Below are 21016 nucleotides of genomic sequence, written 5' to 3' on the forward strand. Positions count from 1 at the left end.
CTATACTGAAGTGTTTAATCCCACTCATAGTCATCAACCAAAAGTATACATAGCGGCCAATATCTCTTGGAGAGCCAAAATTCTTATTGCTCAGTCAAGGACTAATTCTCATCAACTCTGTTGTGAAACAGGGCGCTGGAAAAAGCCAAAGGAGGTGTGGGAGGAAAGAGTATGCATTTTTTGTTCTTCCGGAAAAGTCGAAATAGAAAAACATTTCATTTTAGAATGTGAGGCCTTCAAAGATAACAGGAAAAGTTATGCAGATACGCTGGCGGCTAGCTCTTCGGATAATCTATTTAGCGAGGGGTTTGTCGAGAAGCTGGGAACATTTATTTTGAAGCTTCACAGAAAAAGGGCCGAATACATCAAGCAAGCAGATGAAGAAGCAATCTGTCCCATAGGCTATCTTTAGCCTCGTGGACATTAAAAATAATTTCTTTCTTTATTTCTTTCTTAAGTCTAAATTAGTTGATTTGTGTGAGGTTTCATTGCTACCGCGTCTCAGGTTTAAATCTCATGGAAAAGGTTGAGAGTGAGAGTGAAATGAGAGTGAAACCCAGCTGTGGAGTAAGACCCTATTCATAAGTATAAATCAGTTGATTTGTGTGAGGTTTCATTGTTACAGCATCTCAGGTTTAAATCTCATATCTCATGGAATCTCTTGGAAAAAGTCGAGAGTGAAACCCAGCTCTGAGGGATAATAATAACTTTCTCATGATATATAGTTGGGCAAATCATTCTTCCTTATAGTCGGGCAGTTCATTCTTCCATTATTGAGACTCGCCCAAATCTAGACCCCTTCTTAGCGTGTGTATAAACTCTCGTTTATCAAAATGTTACATCACGCAGCGAAAATTTTACCTTGAGATAACCCGAATGTTATCAATAAGCAGAATATATTCCCCATGGAATGGAAATTTCAAATATGCTCCTTTCTTTACTAATACTGAGCATCTAACACTTCTTCAGAGGTAAGATACCATGTTCTGTTTCGTAGCAAATGTCACACCCGACTGTAATGTGGAAAATCGCGTCTTGCCATGTCACAAGACAACAGGAGCAATCCCTTAGGCTTTCCGTTTCGTACAGAATAATGATATCGGGAAAATCGTAGCATATGAAGCAGATTAGGTCCTGAACAACAAACCAACATGTTATATCTAACAATGGTAACTAGCATGACCCAACGAACAAATTCAATTATGTTAAGTATATTTATTTGATCCGAAGCAAGTTTGAGTTTATTCACCAAGTAAATTCGATGAAATTCGAATTTTTCAGCACGAAAAACACTATATATATATATATATATATATTATATTCGTGATATGATCCTCATTGAATGCAAATAACATGGAATTTATCATGCATGTTTCTTGAAAATTTTGAATTATGTATGTTTCTTGAACTTAATGAGCTAATTTTACCATTTTATACTAGCTTTTTTTCAGAATTCCGTTGTCAGTGAATTCGAACACAAATATAAAGCGATTGACATAGTATATTCCAACTTCGTTGTGTAGCGCTGGACCTTTACAACCATTTGACAAGATTCTCACTCCCAAGGGTAAGTAGAGGTAGAAAATTGTAGTTACATACATCTTTTGATCATCGCTTTTAGAACAACAGGTGAACATTATGCTCCAAGCACTATGATTTTAAGTATACTCTAACAACCTTAAGGATAGGGGAAGACCATTGCTTCAGCAATGACAGTAGCTTTTTCCTGTCCAAATATTTTTTCCACAATAGCTAATGCAAACTCCATGGCTGTTCCCGGACCTCTGCTTGTAATCAAGTTTCCATCAATTACAACTCGTGTTCCCACTGCATTTTGATCGGCAATTTTTTCAGAGAAGGATGGATGTGCAGTAGCCTTCTTTTCCTGTTCAAAAATACACACAAACAATGTAACAAAGACAACCAAGTAGACTTGCAAGCATATGATGAATTAATCTTACTTCTGTGTTATTGTGAAGTGAGATATCATAGATACATACCTTCAGCAAGCCATGCGTCTCTAGCACTACAGCTGGGGATGCACATATTGCTCCGTATACCTTCTTTGAGTCTGCCTGTTCCTTAAGTAACTTTATCAGAGACTCTGTCTTGCTCAACCTTTCAGCTCCTGGCATTCCACCCTATGAATCATAGAAAAATTCAGTAGAGTAGCATTAGCGCTATTAGCCTATGCGGTAATAAATACAAGTCAATGGATATTACAAACTCATTTATCGCATATGGAAAATGCCTTTGTTTGATTCTTGTTCCAAGGTAGGAGATAGCATTCACACAAGGCTAATCACTTTTACAAGATCCAAAGAATTGTGAACAGCTAAATCATGGACAACTATATCATTCTTCTCTGTGAAAAAATAACCAAATTCATTTTGATAAGAACAATTCAATCTCCATCCCTCTGAGTGGGGTGTTAGGAACGTACACAAGGCCCCAGGTACATCCACCCCCTGCTCATGATGCCCAGCATCTGGCAGAGGGAGATGGCATACAAGAGGCACTAAATGTTTGGGCTACAGAAGACATCGTTTCTGCAATCATCAGTCAACTGGTTGATGTTCACGCACCCAGTATTGATGAGGAAGGGAGATGGCATACAAGAGGCACTAAATGTTTGGGCTACAGAAGACATCGTTTCTGCAATCATCAGTCAACTGGTTGATGTTCACGTACCCAGTATTGATGAGGAAGGCAGGACAGAGGAGATGGCAACAAACTTACCCACTCATCGGCATGAGGACATCAAATGATAGTTCGCATCTGCTATAAGATGGCCTTAGCAATAGCCATCACACTGTGATGCAGAAAAGGGAGAGGGAAAACAGAAATCAAGGACGAAACTTCAAGGGAAATGGATCTCAAAGGACCAGTTCCGGTTTGCAAAGCACCCCAAGATCCAGGGAACAGAGCAGCAGAGAAGAATGCCGAGGAGCAGCCTCCACAGAGAGGTTTGTCCACATCACCACAAGCAGCAGCAGAAGTCCTTCCAGGGCCAACCCAAGAAAGGCAGGAAGCTGACAGAAGCACAGAAGATAACCCATGGTTTGCAGAGAGAGCAAGCCTGAAATAGTCCAGCACCTGCAGCAAATGCAGGAAGGGGCTCAATCGAAGAGGTAGAACACCAGCAACTCCAAGATAGATGCAGATCTAGTTGACATTGTGCCAGACACAGGCTTTGCAAGAAGCCACAACACTCAGCTCTCCCTCACCCTCAACATATACTGGAATTTCAAAGAAATTGTGGCCAGGCTCATGGATGACAGAGAGGAGTTCAAGAACAATGTTCAGCATGACGTCTGTGCTGAACTAAGGTAGCTCGGTGAAAAGTACCATTTCCTCTTCCAAGCCATTCAAGGTTCGAAGTAAGTGACAAAAGAAGAGCACAGAACCTTACCACCCAATTTCTCAGGATGATATGGAGGACTAGGCTGCCAAGACTTCGAGGTCCACCAAAATCTACAGATATGTTTTATCATTATGTTTATGTCTAAGGCTAGTTTTAATTTTTGGGTCTAGAGGCCACGGCCAGAATGGTAGGAATGCTGTTTTTGGCTTAAACATATTTAGTCTGTTAGCAATACTGTTAAGAAGGTATGTTGTTCAGGTTAAGACTGTGACAGTTCTGTTGTGAACGAATTCTAAGACTAAAGCTGAACAAGTCAAATCCGAAACTCCAGGACAATGTCACTCTGTACGAATCTTGTCAGCTGACTATTTGTATAATTTTTAGCCTCTAATATCCAAATCGCCCACTTATTTACCCATAAAAAAACAATCCCCATCATTATAGAATATCGCATTTGTTCAATGAAGGTATTCTACGAAGAAAAATTTAAGCTTTTAGATTATAGCAAAAAGATGACAATTTTTTAGATCATAAATAACATATGATTTGTGAAAGTTGAAATTATACAAGCAGCGATGTGTATATATTTTATTGGCCTGCTGAAAAATTTTTGCATATATCGTCTACGTTGCACAACCATGTCCAATTAAAAAGAATACGGGACCTCTGCAACATGTCAGATATCCTGATTTGGGAACTAACAATAACAATTTTGAAATAATAAAATAACAGTCGATCAACTGGCACGTGACACATCCATACATAGAAAAAACTGCACATGCAACAAAAGTCAAAAGATGAAGGCAGACATAATCAAAGAAAATGGCCTTAGTTCAGAACTCACCGGCAGTACAATCAAGTCATATGCTGATGATGAAGCATCTTCAATAAGCTTATCTGCAACAATTTTCACCTTTCTGGAGGCAACTATTTCTAATGTCTCTTCTACTGAAGCAACAACTACATCTGCATTAGCTCTCCTCAAAACATCAATGATTATTACAGCTTCCATCTCCTCTGAGCCATTAGCAATCGGCACTAGAATCTGAAGAAAAATAATAGCACGCTCAAATTGTAAGTAGCTTGTTCCAAAAATACATGTTTCTCACCGACAATTTTGGTATTCTTTGTCCCTAAACCGTTATGCCATGGTTGATTTGGAGCCACATACATTGACATTGCACATAAAGATTTGTGTTAAAAGCTTATATAAGATATGATGATCTGAAAAGGTCTGTTACAAGCAATGTTATCAAAACCGAACTGGTTCCAAAAACCGGGAACTGTACTAAAACTGGAAAAAAAAGGGAAAATAACCAGACCAAAAGACAGGTTGACCAAAAAATACATAAATATTCAAATTTTGACCCCAGAAAAAGAAAACATATATACTCAGGTGCATCCATATGAGTCCAAACCATTATACACAAATATGCAAAGTATTTCATATATATAGCAAAGGTACATATAACAAAAATAGCACCGAGTGCAATCTATCTCTGAAAAAAAGATACATCAACAACAAACCTCTAGATACACTCGAGTGTCAAAAAAACATCATGCTACAACAAATACCTACATATCATCAAAATCACTGGCTATATTGGGATCCTCATCATCAATATCACCCTCTAAGCATTAAAATAAGATAGAAAAAGCTTGACGTGTCAAATTGAGATTTTGTTTGAGTGATTGATACATTTTTACTAGGGTTGTGATAGAGTTGTTCAACAATCAATGCCACTAACATCAAGGTAGATAGAGGGCTTGGTGCTCTTGATTGAAAGTTATTTCCATAACCTCATACACGAGAGAATCCAATGGAAACATTGCAATCCCCCGAGTCTGTTAGATTTTGAATGGGATCTAAATATCTACTTTCTCCATGTGAAATCCAATGAAGTTGGAAGTTCGAACCACTCAAACATTCCGAAACAATTAATGATAATGTTAAAATTTAAGTAGAAGGATGAAATCATTTTCATCCTTTTACTTTAAGAATTTAACATTTACCATTAATTACATAGCATCTAAACTATTATACACATATATGCAAAGTTTCCCATATATATAGCAAGGATATTGTTACCTACAACCTGTGGGCAATGTATATAGGAGAAATTTTTCTCCTAGATGGTCCTCAGTTGGCAGCCAGCAGCCCCTTGCAGCGACCAGATAGCTCAATGTGCCATTTTCTCCGCCACCTGAGCCAGCCATGTGGTCCCTCAACCACTTGTCATGACTATATGTTTTTAGGTGGGCCTTCCAACCCCAAAGGTATGGCTTTTCATTGTTATAGTTGACTAATTTTCCTTCCTTGTCATGGGCACTTTTGGGCATAGATTGGTGGGGGGATTCTGCGGAAAGAGTGGGTTAGGCTTGCATTCTTGTCTCCATTTCCCAATTTCGTGGTTACCCTTGTATCCTAGTCCCGTGGGATCTCCTTTACTGACCTCTTTGGGTTTTTGGGTTGGCACTGCATGAGAAATCCCGGATTTGGTTGCGTGGTCCCGCTTCCCATGCCACCTACAACACTCCCCTTCTACTCATTTTACTCCCATTCATCTATTTTCTCATCCGGGTCCACATGTGTCCACTAGTTCCACATAGGGTTAGCCTCCCCTTTCCCTTGTCCACATTTTGGGTCAGGCTTGGAACAATGCCCCAGAGATTGATGTAGCTAAAAAGAAAAGAAAAAGCATAATTTGGCCACTCTCAACAGGAAATGTACCACAAAATGCAAAAGATGGTCAAGACATACAAATTTAGCACGTGGGCAAAAGCCAAACATGAGCTCTAGCCCTTACCCATGGCCATCACCCTGATTATTATAGGCCCTAGACGAGCCCCCTCTATCCGTGAGGAACCCATGATTGTCCCAACCCCTAGTGGGCAATGAACCGCCCCACCTTAAGGGGGTATTCACTGCTACATCTCACACATCATGCTCTCCATCCCCCATGACTTGTAAGCTCTTTTACTTGACTATTCTAATGATTTGTTGTATTGGAAAGCAAGGGGACACATTGGATCTTATACAGGATTGCAGGTGGATTGCCATTTGGGGCTTGGTCTCCCTATACGGGGTCCTTGTTGAGAATTCCAAGGCATTAGCATTAGGTGATTTCATTTTGATTAGTGACTGTTTGTGAATGCATTTTCTTCTTTAGATTAGGATATTCTTCTTGTTAGATTATTAGTGTTCTTCTTCATCAAACAATAACCAATGCATGAACATAAATATACAAGAGACACAGCATGTAGGCTATGAGCCGAGGCCAAAACCTCTCACTCTTTGAAAGGAAAACCCGAACAAAATCTTCTTATAGAGATTCCAATTGACAAATACCAAGACCAAGACACTAGCTCTCTTGATAGTCAGCCTTCTACTTGACTCCTCTTTCAATTCGGCTTTCTTTGCTTAACCATGAACTGAGATCATCTCCTATCGAACTTTAGTGACATGGAAACTCATCACTACCATAACACCATACCAAATTTCTGTGGCTTCATTACAACATTGATATGTGGCTTCCAGAAGTCCGAACTTCATGCTATCGAACTCCTTGACTGTGATTATATCCGAGCTCCTTGACTCCTTGTTGTCCCTTGAAAAGTCCTTACATTCCCTTTAACATGAGAGACCTTCGTTGCCCTTTCGGTACCTTCTTTTTGTGATCCGAATTTGTGATTACCCTTAAAAAATATCCTTGTTGCCTTCATTATCCGAATTCATTTCAGTACTGGAGATCTGAACTTCTATTTAGCCCATCCGAGAACTTCAGAGAGATATGTCCTTGTTGTCCCTAGACAAATCCTCACTTTCCCATAGATGTCTCTTCAACCTTTGTCTGAACTTACCTCCTTTCTGTGGTGTATACGAACTTATTGTTGTCTCCAAGAATCTCATAAATCCGAGCTTCTCTGCGAAATCTCATAAATCCGCGCCGACTTGAGCATCGAATGGATGTGTCTCCTTGCGTTAGCCGACATGAGTTATTTTCTCTTATTTAAGGCCGACTTGAAGAGGAGTATTAGTGCTTGTCGTTGAAGGGCTATTTGACAATGCTAATGACTCAAATACATTTGACACATGCCCAATAAGGGCTCTTCATACATGGCATTGGCTCTTTGACTTAAATGGCAAATCCTAAGGCTCTCAATGGGATCCATCTAAAATAAAATCACTTACTCATGAAACCCATGAAGCAAGGCTTACAATAATAATCTTATTTTCTTCATTACATCATTTACAAAAGTCACAATTACATGTCATTATGAAGACCGAACCTAGTTACATTTTACAACACTCCATCTTAATTAGGGAGGTATTCATAATGGTACTTGGTCATTCTCAATCTGAAGAATTTATCATAAGAAGAATCGGATTGGTAACCCATTTGTTTAGCATCATATCAACCAGCATTGTCACATAGCAAGGCCTTGACTAACAGCTCCATCTCTCCACAAAATCTGAGCTCAATGCTAGCGAGACCAATGATTTATAGACACTCTCATCATTGTCTCTCTTGGAACATCCCCTACCCAAGTACTCAAGGTGTGTTCCATGAGGACTATTCTTATCTTGGACTCCCCAGTCCTCAAAGAATATTGGTCCTCCACGAATATTCTTCTATTGGATGCCCTATCTCATCCTCAAAGAGTATCAGATGCCAAATAATTACCCAATCCTCCATTTTATCTTCCCAGGTGAAGACCAGAATGATGTGTCTATCTCTCCCTCTCAGATAGGGAGGACATATTCCAATAAAGGAATGTACTCATTCCTACAAAAGGAATGTACCTAAGCTCCCTCTTGGCTTAGGAATTTTCAAGTTTCTTCCAAGTAAGAAACTTCTTTTCAAGCTCCCTCTTAACTAGGGACCTACAGCAGCTCCTCATGTGGAGATCATGGAACAACCAGCTACTTGAAGAGCTCCTTCCTTTGATGTCATGAATTTATTCTTCGTCATGGATTCTTCATCTTTTGGGACTTCATAGGGCACAGACCATCCATCACTTTCGTTCATGAGGCAGTCATGTCCTCATTTGTTAATTTTAGGTATGTTCTATGCTTAGAGCAATTTATTTCAATTTTCACAATTAGCTCCATATCTTTTCCAGATTAGCAATCACATCAGCATTAAAGTAAACTGCAGATAGAACATAAACATAAATCGCAAAAAACAAGCCAAGACAAGAGGACACAAGATGTGGCGCTAGCTACGGACAACGCCCAATGTGGGGAAACCCTTGATCAATTCTTCTTATATGTTCTTCAATAGTTCAGTAGAGAGAGAGAGAGATCAGTTGAAGACATGCTGCTTCAACTAATTCTCCAAGGTGACTCATTCACCTATTGTTGTGTTGCATTTCGTCATCATGCTACACCTCACCGCGTTGCACCATGCTGCACCCATCATCACTACGCTGCATCTCATCACGTTTCATTAATCATGACTGTACCCATCATTGTACTGCATTATGTGCCATCGCTGCACCATGTTGCCATCCTGACCTGTGTTGGTTGCACCTTGCTTGCTTATTGTCCCTAGCATGCTTGTTGTCTTTAGCATGCTTGTTGTTGCATGCTAGTTGTCCCTTGCATGCTAGCTGTAACATTGCATGCTTGGTGTATTTGCTGCTAAGTACCATACAACTGTCCCAATGTTAGTTAACTGTCCCTTGCATGCTGCTCTCCTTCGGAGACGGATGCTCTGGCTATTTCAGCAGTTCCTGGCTCTGGCAGTTCCGACTGTTCCCGGCAGTTCCGACTGTTCCCGAAAGTCCCGATGGTTCTGGCTTTTCCGACAGTTCCATATTTTTCGGCATTTCCAGCATTTCTGGCAATTCTAGCTTTTCCAGCATTTCTGGCAATTCTAGCTTTTCCAGCATTTCCGGCTTTTCCGGCTTTTCCGGATTTTCTGGAAGTTCCGACTTTTCCGGCAGGTCCGACTTTTCCAGCAGTTCCGGCCTTTCCAGCTTTTCCGGCAATTCCGACTTTTCAGACAGTTTTGGCTTTTCCGGCTTTTCCGGCTTTTCGGGCCTTTTCGGCATTTCCGGCTTTTCCAGCTTTTCCGACAGTTCCGACTTTTCTGCCTTTTCGGCAGTTCTGGCTTTTTCGGCAATTCCGACTTTCTACCCTCTGGATCAGGGCAACGTTATTCCTTAGAATCTCTCCTCCTACTAAAACCCAAAGACAGGTAGAGAGAGGAAGAGGTTTATTTGGTTGTTGGCCGACCTTGACGAATTGTCTTATAACGCAAATAAATTCATAACTCCATGAATACTTATCGGAATCGGATGATCTTTAGATCAATCCTACACCTCTTGATGAGAGGGATCCAAGAAAAATATCAGCTGCCATAAATAAGATGACTCACATGGAGTTTGGCTCTAGTTTCCAATTTTAGCACTCCCTCTCAACTAGGGAAACTCCATCCGTTGATCCATATGTCCGACTATACTATCTCTGCCATCAGTGCCTTGCACTGCTCTGCTTTGATTTGCTGAATTATGCTCAACTGAGCTCTGCTTCTCTGCTCTGCTTTGTTCTGTTGAGCTCTGCTTTGCTCTGCTAAACCATGAAGAAGAAGAATTGATCGAGAATGTCTCATACCATTCTCTACTGACCCGAAGTCAATTTCATTTGAAGAGAGTGTATCACATCACTCTTATTGACCCGAAGTCAATTTTATTGGATCCCAGATCAATATCACAAGAGAGTGTCTCAAAACACTCATAGTGATCCCAGATCAGTTTCATTGATCCCAAATCATTGTCACAAGAGAGTGTCTCAAACCACTCATACTGATCCCAGATCAGTTTTATTGATCCCAGATCAATGTCACAAGAGAGTGTCTCAAACCACTCATGCTGATCCCAGATCAATGTCACAAGAGAGTGTCTCAAACCACTCATACTGATCCCAAATCAGTTTCATTGATCTCAAATCAATGGAGGTCATCCTAGCATAGGGAATACGATAGATACAGCGATGCGTCCATCGATAGTACTACTATGGTCCTTATCCTCATTTCCCTACTCATTAATCAGATGAGAGGTACTTCCCATGAGTCCCAGACTGCATGGATAGGATGCCTCGACAGGAGAACTAATCATCTTCTCCACAGGAGAACAAATCATCCTGTTAGTGGATGCCATGGAGAACTAATCATCTTGGCCCACAGGAGAAATAATCATCCTGCTCCACGGTCGCCACGAAGAACAAATCATCCTAGCCCACAGGAGAACTAATCGTCCTGTTCCATAGTCGTCACGGAGAACAAATCATCCTGACCCACAAGAGAACTAATCATCCTGTTCCACAGTTGCCACGGGAGAACTAATCATCCCGGCCCCCAAAAGAACTAATCATCCTGTTCATAGCGCACCACCAGAGGAGGGTGAGTCATCATGTGGTCGTATGCTGCTCCAGTAAGTACCCTAAGCCCCCCAGAGCTCCCAAAGCTCAATGCATGCAACATGCAGGACCCTTATAAGAAGGTCTCTCAACGACTCCAAGTCGTTTGTGAAAGTCACAGATTTGACCTTTCCCCGGGGCTCTGACAAAATCTCTGCAACCTGTACATCAGTCTCAATGCGATGGAGCCTCCTCGCTTATCGACTTTCCATATCGCAAATAAGGCAGTATCTAATGTCTACTACTGGAGCAATCATCGAATACAGGATTCCTCAACAATCGAATCCCTCCTCTGGTTGTCACAGAGAATCAGAGTGGTATTCATCATGTGTACAAACACCTCACTTAAGAGCTTTTGCAACCATGCAGCTTCACACGAGATCATACTCGTAGCTATGTATTTGGTCTCAGCGGTGCTTATAGCAACCGACTTCTGCTTCCTACTCATCCATGATATCGAAGCAGAATCCAAAGAGAACCAGCACTGATAAGTGCTTTAGTGATCCTCCACACTGCCTGCCCAATCAGCATTCGAATAATCATGCAGTTTCATATTTCCCGCAGTGTATCTCAATCCATAAGAGATTGTGCCCCGAAGATATCTCAGAAGATTCTTGGCACCAATCCAGTGAGGCTCAACCAAATATGAGCCAACCATGCTAACTGCAAAACATATGTCCAGACAGAAGTTCACCAAGAACATTAACGTGAATGAGTTTATGAAACTCAAAGGCATTTCCCAAATCTGGTCCGACATCACTACCATATAACTTCTGAAAGTTAAGATCCTCGAGGTAGTCACAAGCTTGCAGTTTATCATTCCACATCCGGAATCCAACTCCCTCTTACTTCTGCAAATGAGAGGGTCTGCACCTGTCAAAAATAGGTCATCCTCATAAGGTGCCGGTATGAGAGGTCTATCATCCACAACCTTCGGGTAATGGTTTGGATCGATTTCACTCCTAGTGAATCTCAACTTCATCAGACAGCTATCAATCCTCTCATACTACGCCCGGGGTGTTTTGCTTCAAGCCATAGAGGGTTTTCTTCCACCTATATACATGAGATTCCCAATCATGAATCTCAAACTCCTCGGGTTGTTCCAAACCTGTGGACCTACTGCATGAGGGGAATGGTCCCCTTATAAGATTTTCCTTCGATACATCTCAGACATGTACCTTCATGCTCTTCTTGAATTCAGGCATCCCTATCACCATCTGACTCACATCGGGTAGGGCCCCATAGGTAGACCTCCGGTGTTATAGATGCGATATGTCAATTGACATGATCCCTAATGGACCATCCTACAACTTGATACAAATTGCCAACCCTGAACCCATGAGAAAAAGCATCTTTGAAAATTCTATTTTTTAACACGTACCTTTCCATCGATGAATGCCACCCTGAAACCTTTGACCTCCATTTCCATTTCCCTACACCCTTTCCAAGATAGGTGGCATCGACTCCAAGTACAATCCCACAGTTGTTTCCATCTCTACCAAATTAGAGAGTGCACCCTTCTATCCGATGAAGTGCCTTGAAGCACTACAATCAATAAGCCAGATTCCCAAAGAATCTGAAGGAGAGGGCCAATACAAGATAACGCTTCTTTATCTTATCAAAGACAACATTTGATTCTTCATACCTGGGTTCCTTGCTTTCTCTGAAGAGTCGGTCGTTTCCTTGATGACCTGCATTACCTGTCATTCCTCTGATCATTGAAGATGTCCCTGGAATGATTGTTATCATCATCAAGTGATGTGTCCCTACCTTAGACACTCCTTCGCATAATGGTCGAACTTATTACAACCAAGGCATCTGCCTTTCCTTCCACCCTTAGATCCGGACTTCGCATTGAAGTGATCTTTAGGTAGGCCATCAAAAACTTTTGCTGCGCCATTCTGATAATATTCTCTGCTTCGACTTCACCCTTGGTGAATTTCAAGAGGGATGAGGAATCCATTGATCCTTTTGTCCTTTCCCAACTGTCTTCGGTGATTGCTCTTTCACTTTTGCTTGGGCATTGTTTTCACCTCAGCTCTGATCCCATGTTAATTTTAGGTATGTTCTATGCTTAGAGCAATTTATTTCAATTTTCACAGTTAGCTCCATATCTTTTCCATATTAGCAATCACATCAGCATTAAAGTAAACTGCAGATAGAACATAAACATAAATCGCAGAAGACAAGCCAAGACAAGAGGACACGAGATTTGGCACTAACCAGGGACAAACCCCAATGTGGGGAAACCCTTGATCAATTCTTCTTATATGTTCTTCAATAGTTCAACAGAGAGAGAGAGAGAGATAGTACGTTTACAACAGAAGTCAACACTTTGACTTATCTAGATAAGAGCATAGATCATCTCTAAGAAGATGATACATGAGATCAATTGAAGATATGTTGCTTCAACTAATTCTCCAAGGTGACTCCTTCACCTATCGTTGTGCTACATTTCGTCATCATGCTGCACCTCACCGCGCTGCACCATGCTGCACCCATCATCACTATGCTGCATCTCATCACGCTTCATTAATCATGACTGTACCCATCACTGTATTGCATTATGTGCCATTGCTGCACCATGTTGTCATCCTGACCTATGTGTTGGTTGCACCTTGCTTGCTTGTTGTCCCTTGCTTGCTTGTTGTCCTTAGCATGCTTGTTGTTGCATGCTAGTTGTCCCTTGCATGCTAGCTGTAACATTGCATGCTTGATGTATTTGTTGCTAAGTACCATACAATTGTCCCAATGTTAGTTAGTTGTCCCTTGCATGCTGCTCTCCTTCGAAGATAGATGCTCCGGCTGTTTCAGCAGTTCCCGGCAGTTCCAGCTGTTCCCGGCAGTTCCGGCAGTTCCCAGCAGTTCCGGCTTTTCCAGCAGTTCCGGTAGTTCCGGCATTTCCAGCTTTTCCGGCAGTTTCGGTTTTTCTAGCATTTCTGGCATTTCAAACTTTTCCGGCAATTCCGGCTTTTCCGGTAGTTCCAGCTTTTCCAGCTTTTCCGGCAGTTCCGGCTTTCCCGACCTTTTCGGCATTTCCAGCTTTTCCGGCAGTTCCGGCTTTTCCGGCAGTTCCGACAATTTCAGCTTTCTGCCCTCCGAATCAAGGCAACGTTATTCCTTAGGAACTCTCCTCCTACTAAAACCCAAAGACAAGTAGAGAGAGGAAGAGATCCCAAGTGTGTTGAAATGACTTGAAGGCCACTTCTATTTATACTAAAACATTAAGCAAATGTGGGGTTTATTTGGTTGCTGGCCGACCTTGACGAATTGTCTTATAACGCAAATACATTCATAACTCCATGAATACTTATCGATATCGAATGATCTTTAGATCAATCCTACACCTCTCGATGAGAAGGATCCAAGAAAAATATCAGCTTCCATAAATAAGATGACCCACATGGAGTTTGGCTCTAGTTGCCAATTTTAACACTCCCTCTCAACTAGGGAGAACTCCATCCGTTGATCCATATGTCTGATTGTACTATCTCTGTCATCAGTGCCTTGCACTGCTCTGCTCTACTCTGATCTGCTAAGCTGAGCTCTGCTCTGCTAAGCTGTGCTCTGCTCTGCTTTGATCTGCTGAGCTCTGCTCTGCTCTGCTTTGATCTGTTGAGCTCTGCTTTGCTCTACTTTGCTTTGCTCTGCTAAACCATGAAGAAGAAGAATTGATCGAGAATGTCTCATACCATTCTCTACTCACCCGAAGTCAGTTTTATTGATCCCAAATCAATATCACAAGAGAGTGTCTCAAAACACTCATACTGATCCCAGATCAGTTTCATTGATCCCAGATCAATGTCACAAGAGAGTGTCTCAAACCACTCATACTGATCCCAGATCAATGTCACAAGAGAGTGTCTCAAACCACTCATACTGATCCCAAATCAGTTTTATTGATCTCAGATCAATGGAGGTCATCCTAGCATAGGGAGTATGGTAGATACAACGATGCGTCCATCGATAGTACTACTATGGTCCCTATCCTCATTTCCCTCCTCATTAATCAGATGAGAGGTACTTCCCATGAGTCCCAAACTGCATGGATAGGATACCTCGACAGGAGAACTAATCATCTTGTCCGCAGGAGAACGAATCATCCTGTCAGTGGATGCCATGGAGAACTAATCATCTTGGCCCATAGGATAACTAATCATCCTGTTCCACAGTCACCACGAAAAACAAATCATCCTGGCCCACAAGAGAACTAATCATCCTGTTCCATAGTCGTCACGGAGAACAAATCAACCTGACCCACAAGAGAACTAATCATCCTGTTCCACAGTTGCCACAGGAAAACTAATCATCCCGACCACAGAAGAACTAATCATCTTGTTCATAGCACACCACCAGGGGAGGGTGAGTCGCCCTGTGATCGTATGTTGCTCCAGTAAGTACCCCAAGCCCCCCAAAGCTCCCAAAGCTCAATGCATGCAACATGCAGGACCCTTATAAGAAGGTCTCTCAACGACTCCAAGTCATTCGAGAAAGTCACGGATTTGACCTTTCCCCGGGGCTTTGACAAAATGTCTGCGACCTGTACATCAGTCTCAATGCAATGGAACCTCCTCGCTTATCGACTTACCATATCACAGATAAGGCAGTATCTAATGTCTATCTGCTGGAGCAATCATCGAATACGGGATTCCTCAATAATCGAATCCCCCCTCTGGTTGTCACAGAGAATCACAGTGGTATTCATCACGTGTACAAACAGCTCACATAAGAGCTTTTGCAACCATGCAGCTTCACACGAGATCATACCCGTAGCTATGTATTCGGTCTCAGCGGTGCTTATAGCAACCGACTTCTACTTCCTACTCATCCATGATATCGAAGCAGAATCCAAAGAGAACCAACACTGAGAAGTGCTCTAGTGATCCTCCACACTGCCTGCCCAATCAGCATTCGAATATTCATGCAGTTTCATATTTCCCGCAGTGTATCTCAATCCATGAGAGATTGTGCCCCGAAGATATCTCAGAAGATTCTTGGCATCAATCCAGTGGGCTCAACCAAATATGAGCTTGCCATGCTTACTGCAAAACATATGTCCAGACAAAAGTTCACCAAGAACATTAACGTGGATGAGTTTATGAAACTCAAAGGCATTTCCCAAATCTGGTCAGACATCACTACCATATAACTTCTGAAAGTTAAGATCCTCGAGGTAGTCATAGGCTTGCAGTTTATCATTCCACATCCAGAATCCAACTCCCTCTTACTTCTGCAAATGAGAGGGTCTGCTGTCAGAAATAGGTCATCCTCATAAGGTGTCGGTATGAGAGGTCTATCATCCACAACCTTTGGGTAATGGTTTGGATCAGTTTCACTCCTAGTGAATCTCAGCTTCATCAGACAACTATCAATCCTCTCATACTACGCCCGGGGTCTTTTGCTTCAAGCCATAGAGGGTTTTCTTCCACCTATATACATGAGATTCTCGATCATGAATCTCAAACTCCTCGGGTTGTTCCAAACCTGTGGACCTACTGCATGAGGGGAATGGTCCCCTTATAAGATTTTTCTTCGGTACATCTCAGACATGTACCTTTATGCTCTTCTTAAATTCAGGCATCCCTATCACCATCTGATTCACATCAAGTAGGGCCCCATAGGTAGACCTCCGGTGTTATAGATGCGATATGTCAATTGACATGATCCCCAATGGACCATCCTTCAACTTGATACAAATTGCCAACCCTGAACCCATGAGAAAAATCATCTTTGAAAATTCTATTTTTTAACACGTACCTTTCCATCGATGAATGCCACCCTGAAACCTTTGACCTCCATTTCCGAGATGGACACCAAGTTGTTCTTGTGATTAGGTACATAAAAGAGATTCTTGTAAATGAATAGAGTTACTCTCATTCAATTGAGTGGTAAAATTCCCTACACCCTTTCCAAGATAGGTGGCATCAACTCCAAGTATAATCCCACGGTTGTTTCCATCTCTACCAAATTAGAGAGTGCACCCTTCTATCCGATGAAGTGCCTTGAAGCACTACAATCAATAAGCCAGATTCCCAAAGAATCTGAAGGAGAGGGCCAATACAAGATAACGCTTCTTTATCTTATCAAAAACAACATTTGATTCTTCATACCTGGGGTTCCTTGCTTTCTCTGAAGAGTCGGCCGTTTCCTTGATGACCTGCATTACCTATCATTCCTCTGATCATTGAAGATGTCCCTGGAATGATTGTTATCATCATCAAGTGATGTGTCCCTACCTTAGACACTCCTTCGCATAATGGTCGAACTTATTACAACCAAGGCATATGCCTTTCCTTCCAACCTTAGATCCAGACTACGCATTGAAGTGATCTTTAAGTATGCTATCAGAAACTTCTGTTGCGCCATTCTGATAATATTCTCTGCTTCGACTTCACCTTTGGTGAATTTTAAGAGGGATGAGGAATCCATTGATCCTTTTGTCCTTTCCCAACTGTCTTCGGTGATTGCTCTTTCACTCTTGCTTGGGCATTGTCTTCACCTCAGCGCTGATCCCATGTTAATTTTAGGTATGTTCTATGCTTAGAGCAATTTATTTCAATTTTCACAGTTAGCTCCATATCTTTTCCACATTAGCAATCACATTAGCATTAAAGTAAACTGCAGATAGAACATAAACATAAATCGCAGAAGACAAGCCAGGACAAGAGGACACAAGATTTGGCACTAGCCAGGGACAAACCCCTATGTGGGGAACCCTTGATCAATTCTTCTTATATGTTCTTCAATAGTTCAGAAAAGAGAGAGAGAGAGATAGTACGTTTACAACATAAGTCAACACTTTGACTTATCTAGATAACAGCATAGATCATCTCTAAGAAGATGATACATGAGATCAGTTGAAGACACGCTGCTTCAACTAATTCTCCAAGGTGACTCCTTCACCTATCATTGTGCTACATTTCGTCATCATGTTGCACCTCACCGCGCTGCACCCATCATCACTATGCTGCATCTCATCACGCTTCATTAATCATGACTGTACCCATCACTGTACTGCATTATGTGCCATTGCTGCACCATGTTGCCATCCTAACCTATGTGTTGGCTGCACCTTGCTTGCTTGTTGTCCCTTGCTTGCTTGTTGTCCCTAGCATGCTTGTTGTCCTTAGCATGCTTGTTGTTGCATGCTAGTTGTCCCTTGCATGCTAGCTATAACATTGCATGCTTGGTGTATTTGCTGCTAAGTACCATACAATTGTCCCAATGTTAGTTAGTTGTCCCTTGCATGCTGCTCTCCTTCGGAGATAGATGCTCCGGTTGTTTCAGCAATTCCCGGCAATTCTAGCAGTTCTGGCTATTCCCGGTAGTTCTGTCAGTTTCGGTTGTTCCCAGCAGTCCCGACAGTTCCGGCTTTTCCGACAATTCCAGCTTTTCCAGTAGTTCTGGTAGTTCTAGCATTTCCAGCTTTTCTAGCTTTTCCGGCAGTTTCGATTTTTCCGGCATTTTTGGCATTTCCGGCTTTTCCGGCATTTCCAGCTTTTTTGTCTTTTCCGGCAGTTCCGGCTTTTTTTACTTTTCCGGCTTTTCTAGCAATTTCGACTTTTCTGGCCTTCCGGAATTTTCAGCTTTTCCGGCTTTTCCGGCAGTTCCGACTTTTCCGGCAATTCCGACAGTTTCGGCTTTCTGCCCTCCGGATCAGGGCAACGTTATTCCTTAGAAACTCTCCTTCTACTAGAATCCAAAGACAAGTAGAGAGAAGAAGAGATCCCAAGTGTGTTGAAATGACTTGAAGGCCACTTCTATTTATACTAAAACATTGAGCACATGTGGGGTTTATTTGGTTGTTGGCTGACCTTGACGAATTGTCTTATAATGCAAATAAATTCATAGCTCCATGAATATTTATCGGAATTGGATGATCTTTAGATAAATCCTACACCTCTCAATGAGAGGGATCCAAGAAAAATATCAGCTGCCATAAATAAGATGACCCACATGGAGTTTGGCCCTAGTTGCCAATTTTAACATCATTCCATTCATGAGAAAGTGATTCATTAGTTTTTCCATCTGGCTTTGCTTCATTTCATGTTGCTTTCTTCATGCCATATTTTCCAGAAGGATCTTACATCCTTCTATATGGTCCTCTTGCAAGTCATCCACAGTGCTTCCCTTTGGCAGTGCTGCATAAGCCCATCCAGATATTTGTTCAAAAATAAGAAATGAACACTTAAATCAAAATTACCTTTGTGATGATCTTTCATCATGACATCTTCCTATAGATATCAGCATCCTACATACATGTTGACACATCTCCCAAAGATATCCATTGTCAAGGGTCTCCATCTTTTTCAGACTTCCATCAGAGTCTTCATATCTTTTCGGGAGATTTCCTAGTCAAATATTCTTAGTCTTTTGGATGTTGATTGCCTTTATCACGGTTGCATATCTCACAATCTCTTCCTTCCTTTCTTCACACATTCCATTCCTAGGAGCTTCCAATCAGAGTTCCTTAATTGTAGTCAACCACCTCATACTTCATATGAGGACATATTATGTTGATTTCATCTAGTGTGACTTATGCCTTCCTGCATCCTTTCAAAGGAGGAGATCATTTTCCCTTGATCATGCTTCTCAAGATAGAAGTAGTGATCCATGTTGCTTGCAACCATACGACATGGCAATATAATATTAAATACAAGCATATATACCTCATTTATCTTTAGGTCATCTAGGCTTCTTTCAGTAGCGTCCTTCATTGAAAAGATCTTCAACCCCTTGATTTGCTTCATCTCTCATGTCATCATACCATCATCCCATGAACTCCACAAGTTGGAGTTCCTAATGAAACATTTGCTTCCTCTTTAGATTGGTGAACCCTCCGATAAGAATTCCATCAAAGAATCTTAAGGATCTTACATATCCCTATCCGACAAATGTTTCCTTTTTCACTTGATGTATAATGAGACTTGTCCTGGATGACTTCTTCCTTTCCTTAAGTTTGCAATGAGGTTCCCAAGAGCTATATCCTTCATATTTGACTGCCATGGATTTTGTTTTAGACATCCTTCATGTTTCCTATGGTGATGTCACGAACTCTTGTTTCTAATGCTTCCATGATGTTGCGATGCATCTTATTATTTATTATAGCCATATCCTATAACATAAGATTTAGAAGCTATGTCGAGACCTTTTGTGAGGGAGACTATCTCAGTCATAGTAGAGATCTCTTACTTCCTCTTTTCTTGGACTTCTTCTCTTCAACTTCCTCCACTTCTTCAATGATATGTGCTTCTTCTCTTCTTTTGATATTGTCCCTTTAAGACAATCTTTCCTGTAATGTCCATAATTTTACATCCATAGCATTGAATCTCCGTTATGCTCTTCTTTCTTTTTTGACCTAAATTTTCCAAACTTCCTTTCTTTCCTGCAAATGTTTGAGTCCTTTAACCTTCAACACTTTTGCCCTCAACTTGTCTTCTTCTATCTTGCATAGAAACCAGAGGTTGTTGAATGAGGTAACTTTCTTATCCCCGTGGACATTTGTTACATTGTTCATTAGTTAGTGCATTTAGAACAATGATAATTATCTTCTTATCATCTCTCCCAGCTCTCGCGGTTGAGATCTTATGAAGATATCCCTTCATTCTTTGATACCTTCAATTTTGTGTAGATCAAATCTAAGTCATGTGACCTTTATCGCATCTTCAGAGAATATTCTTACGATATTATCTACATCTCTTTGATGTCTCCAATATTGATATATAAGGGGACCTTTCATAAGAATCCCTTTCCATGAATTCAAAGAAAACCTTTTTCATTGATGTGTTCAATGACTTCACTTCTTCAAGGACTATGTCTATCTTCCTTTTTCATACAAGGAATTTCGATGACCCAACCAGCTTATAGATCTCCTTGCAAACACGAAGTCATTTTACCAAATTTAATTAAAGAATGAAAGATACTTACTTGACAAGTGAAGATGAAATATTCTACTTGATCACTTTGATGATGGTTGAAGAAGATGTATTAGTTCTCCCTATCAGATGATCTTCTTCCAAATAAAAAAGCCTTTCTTCAATAAAGAAAATTGCTCCTTTTGATGAGGATGATTTGTTGCTTCCTCGGATGATCTTCTTCAAGGACAAGGAGAGGATCCTTGCTTGCTTTATAACCTTGAAGATGATGACAATGCCTTCTAGCCTTCAAGATACTTCGACTTCTTCAGTAGTGAATGAGTGCAAATCAGAATTGCTTCTAGGGTTTCGACT

At 41.2% G+C, this 21016-nt stretch overlaps 1 protein-coding gene across 2 annotated transcripts in view; it reads right to left on the reverse strand.

The window, feature by feature from the left end:
- Positions 1–1359: 1359 nt before the first annotated feature.
- Positions 1360–21016, reverse strand: part of LOC149162425 (protein DJ-1 homolog A-like) — a 216798-nt gene continuing 197141 nt past the window's right edge. For both annotated transcript variants that reach the window (XM_089437267.1, XM_089437266.1), the window contains 3 exons: positions 4209–4409; positions 2001–2141; positions 1360–1885 (listed from right to left, as the gene is read on the reverse strand). In XM_089437267.1, the coding sequence (XP_089293393.1) occupies positions 1679–1885; positions 2001–2141; positions 4209–4409 (549 nt within the window). In that variant the 3' untranslated portion in view covers positions 1360–1678. The remainder of the gene's footprint in view (positions 1886–2000; positions 2142–4208; positions 4410–21016) is intronic.

Source organism: Pinus tabuliformis, chromosome 5_2 (genome assembly GCF_031772625.1).
Source record: "Pinus tabuliformis cultivar Carrire ecotype Pingquan chromosome 5_2, CPIR1, whole genome shotgun sequence".
Lineage (NCBI taxonomy): Eukaryota > Viridiplantae > Streptophyta > Pinopsida > Pinales > Pinaceae > Pinus > Pinus tabuliformis.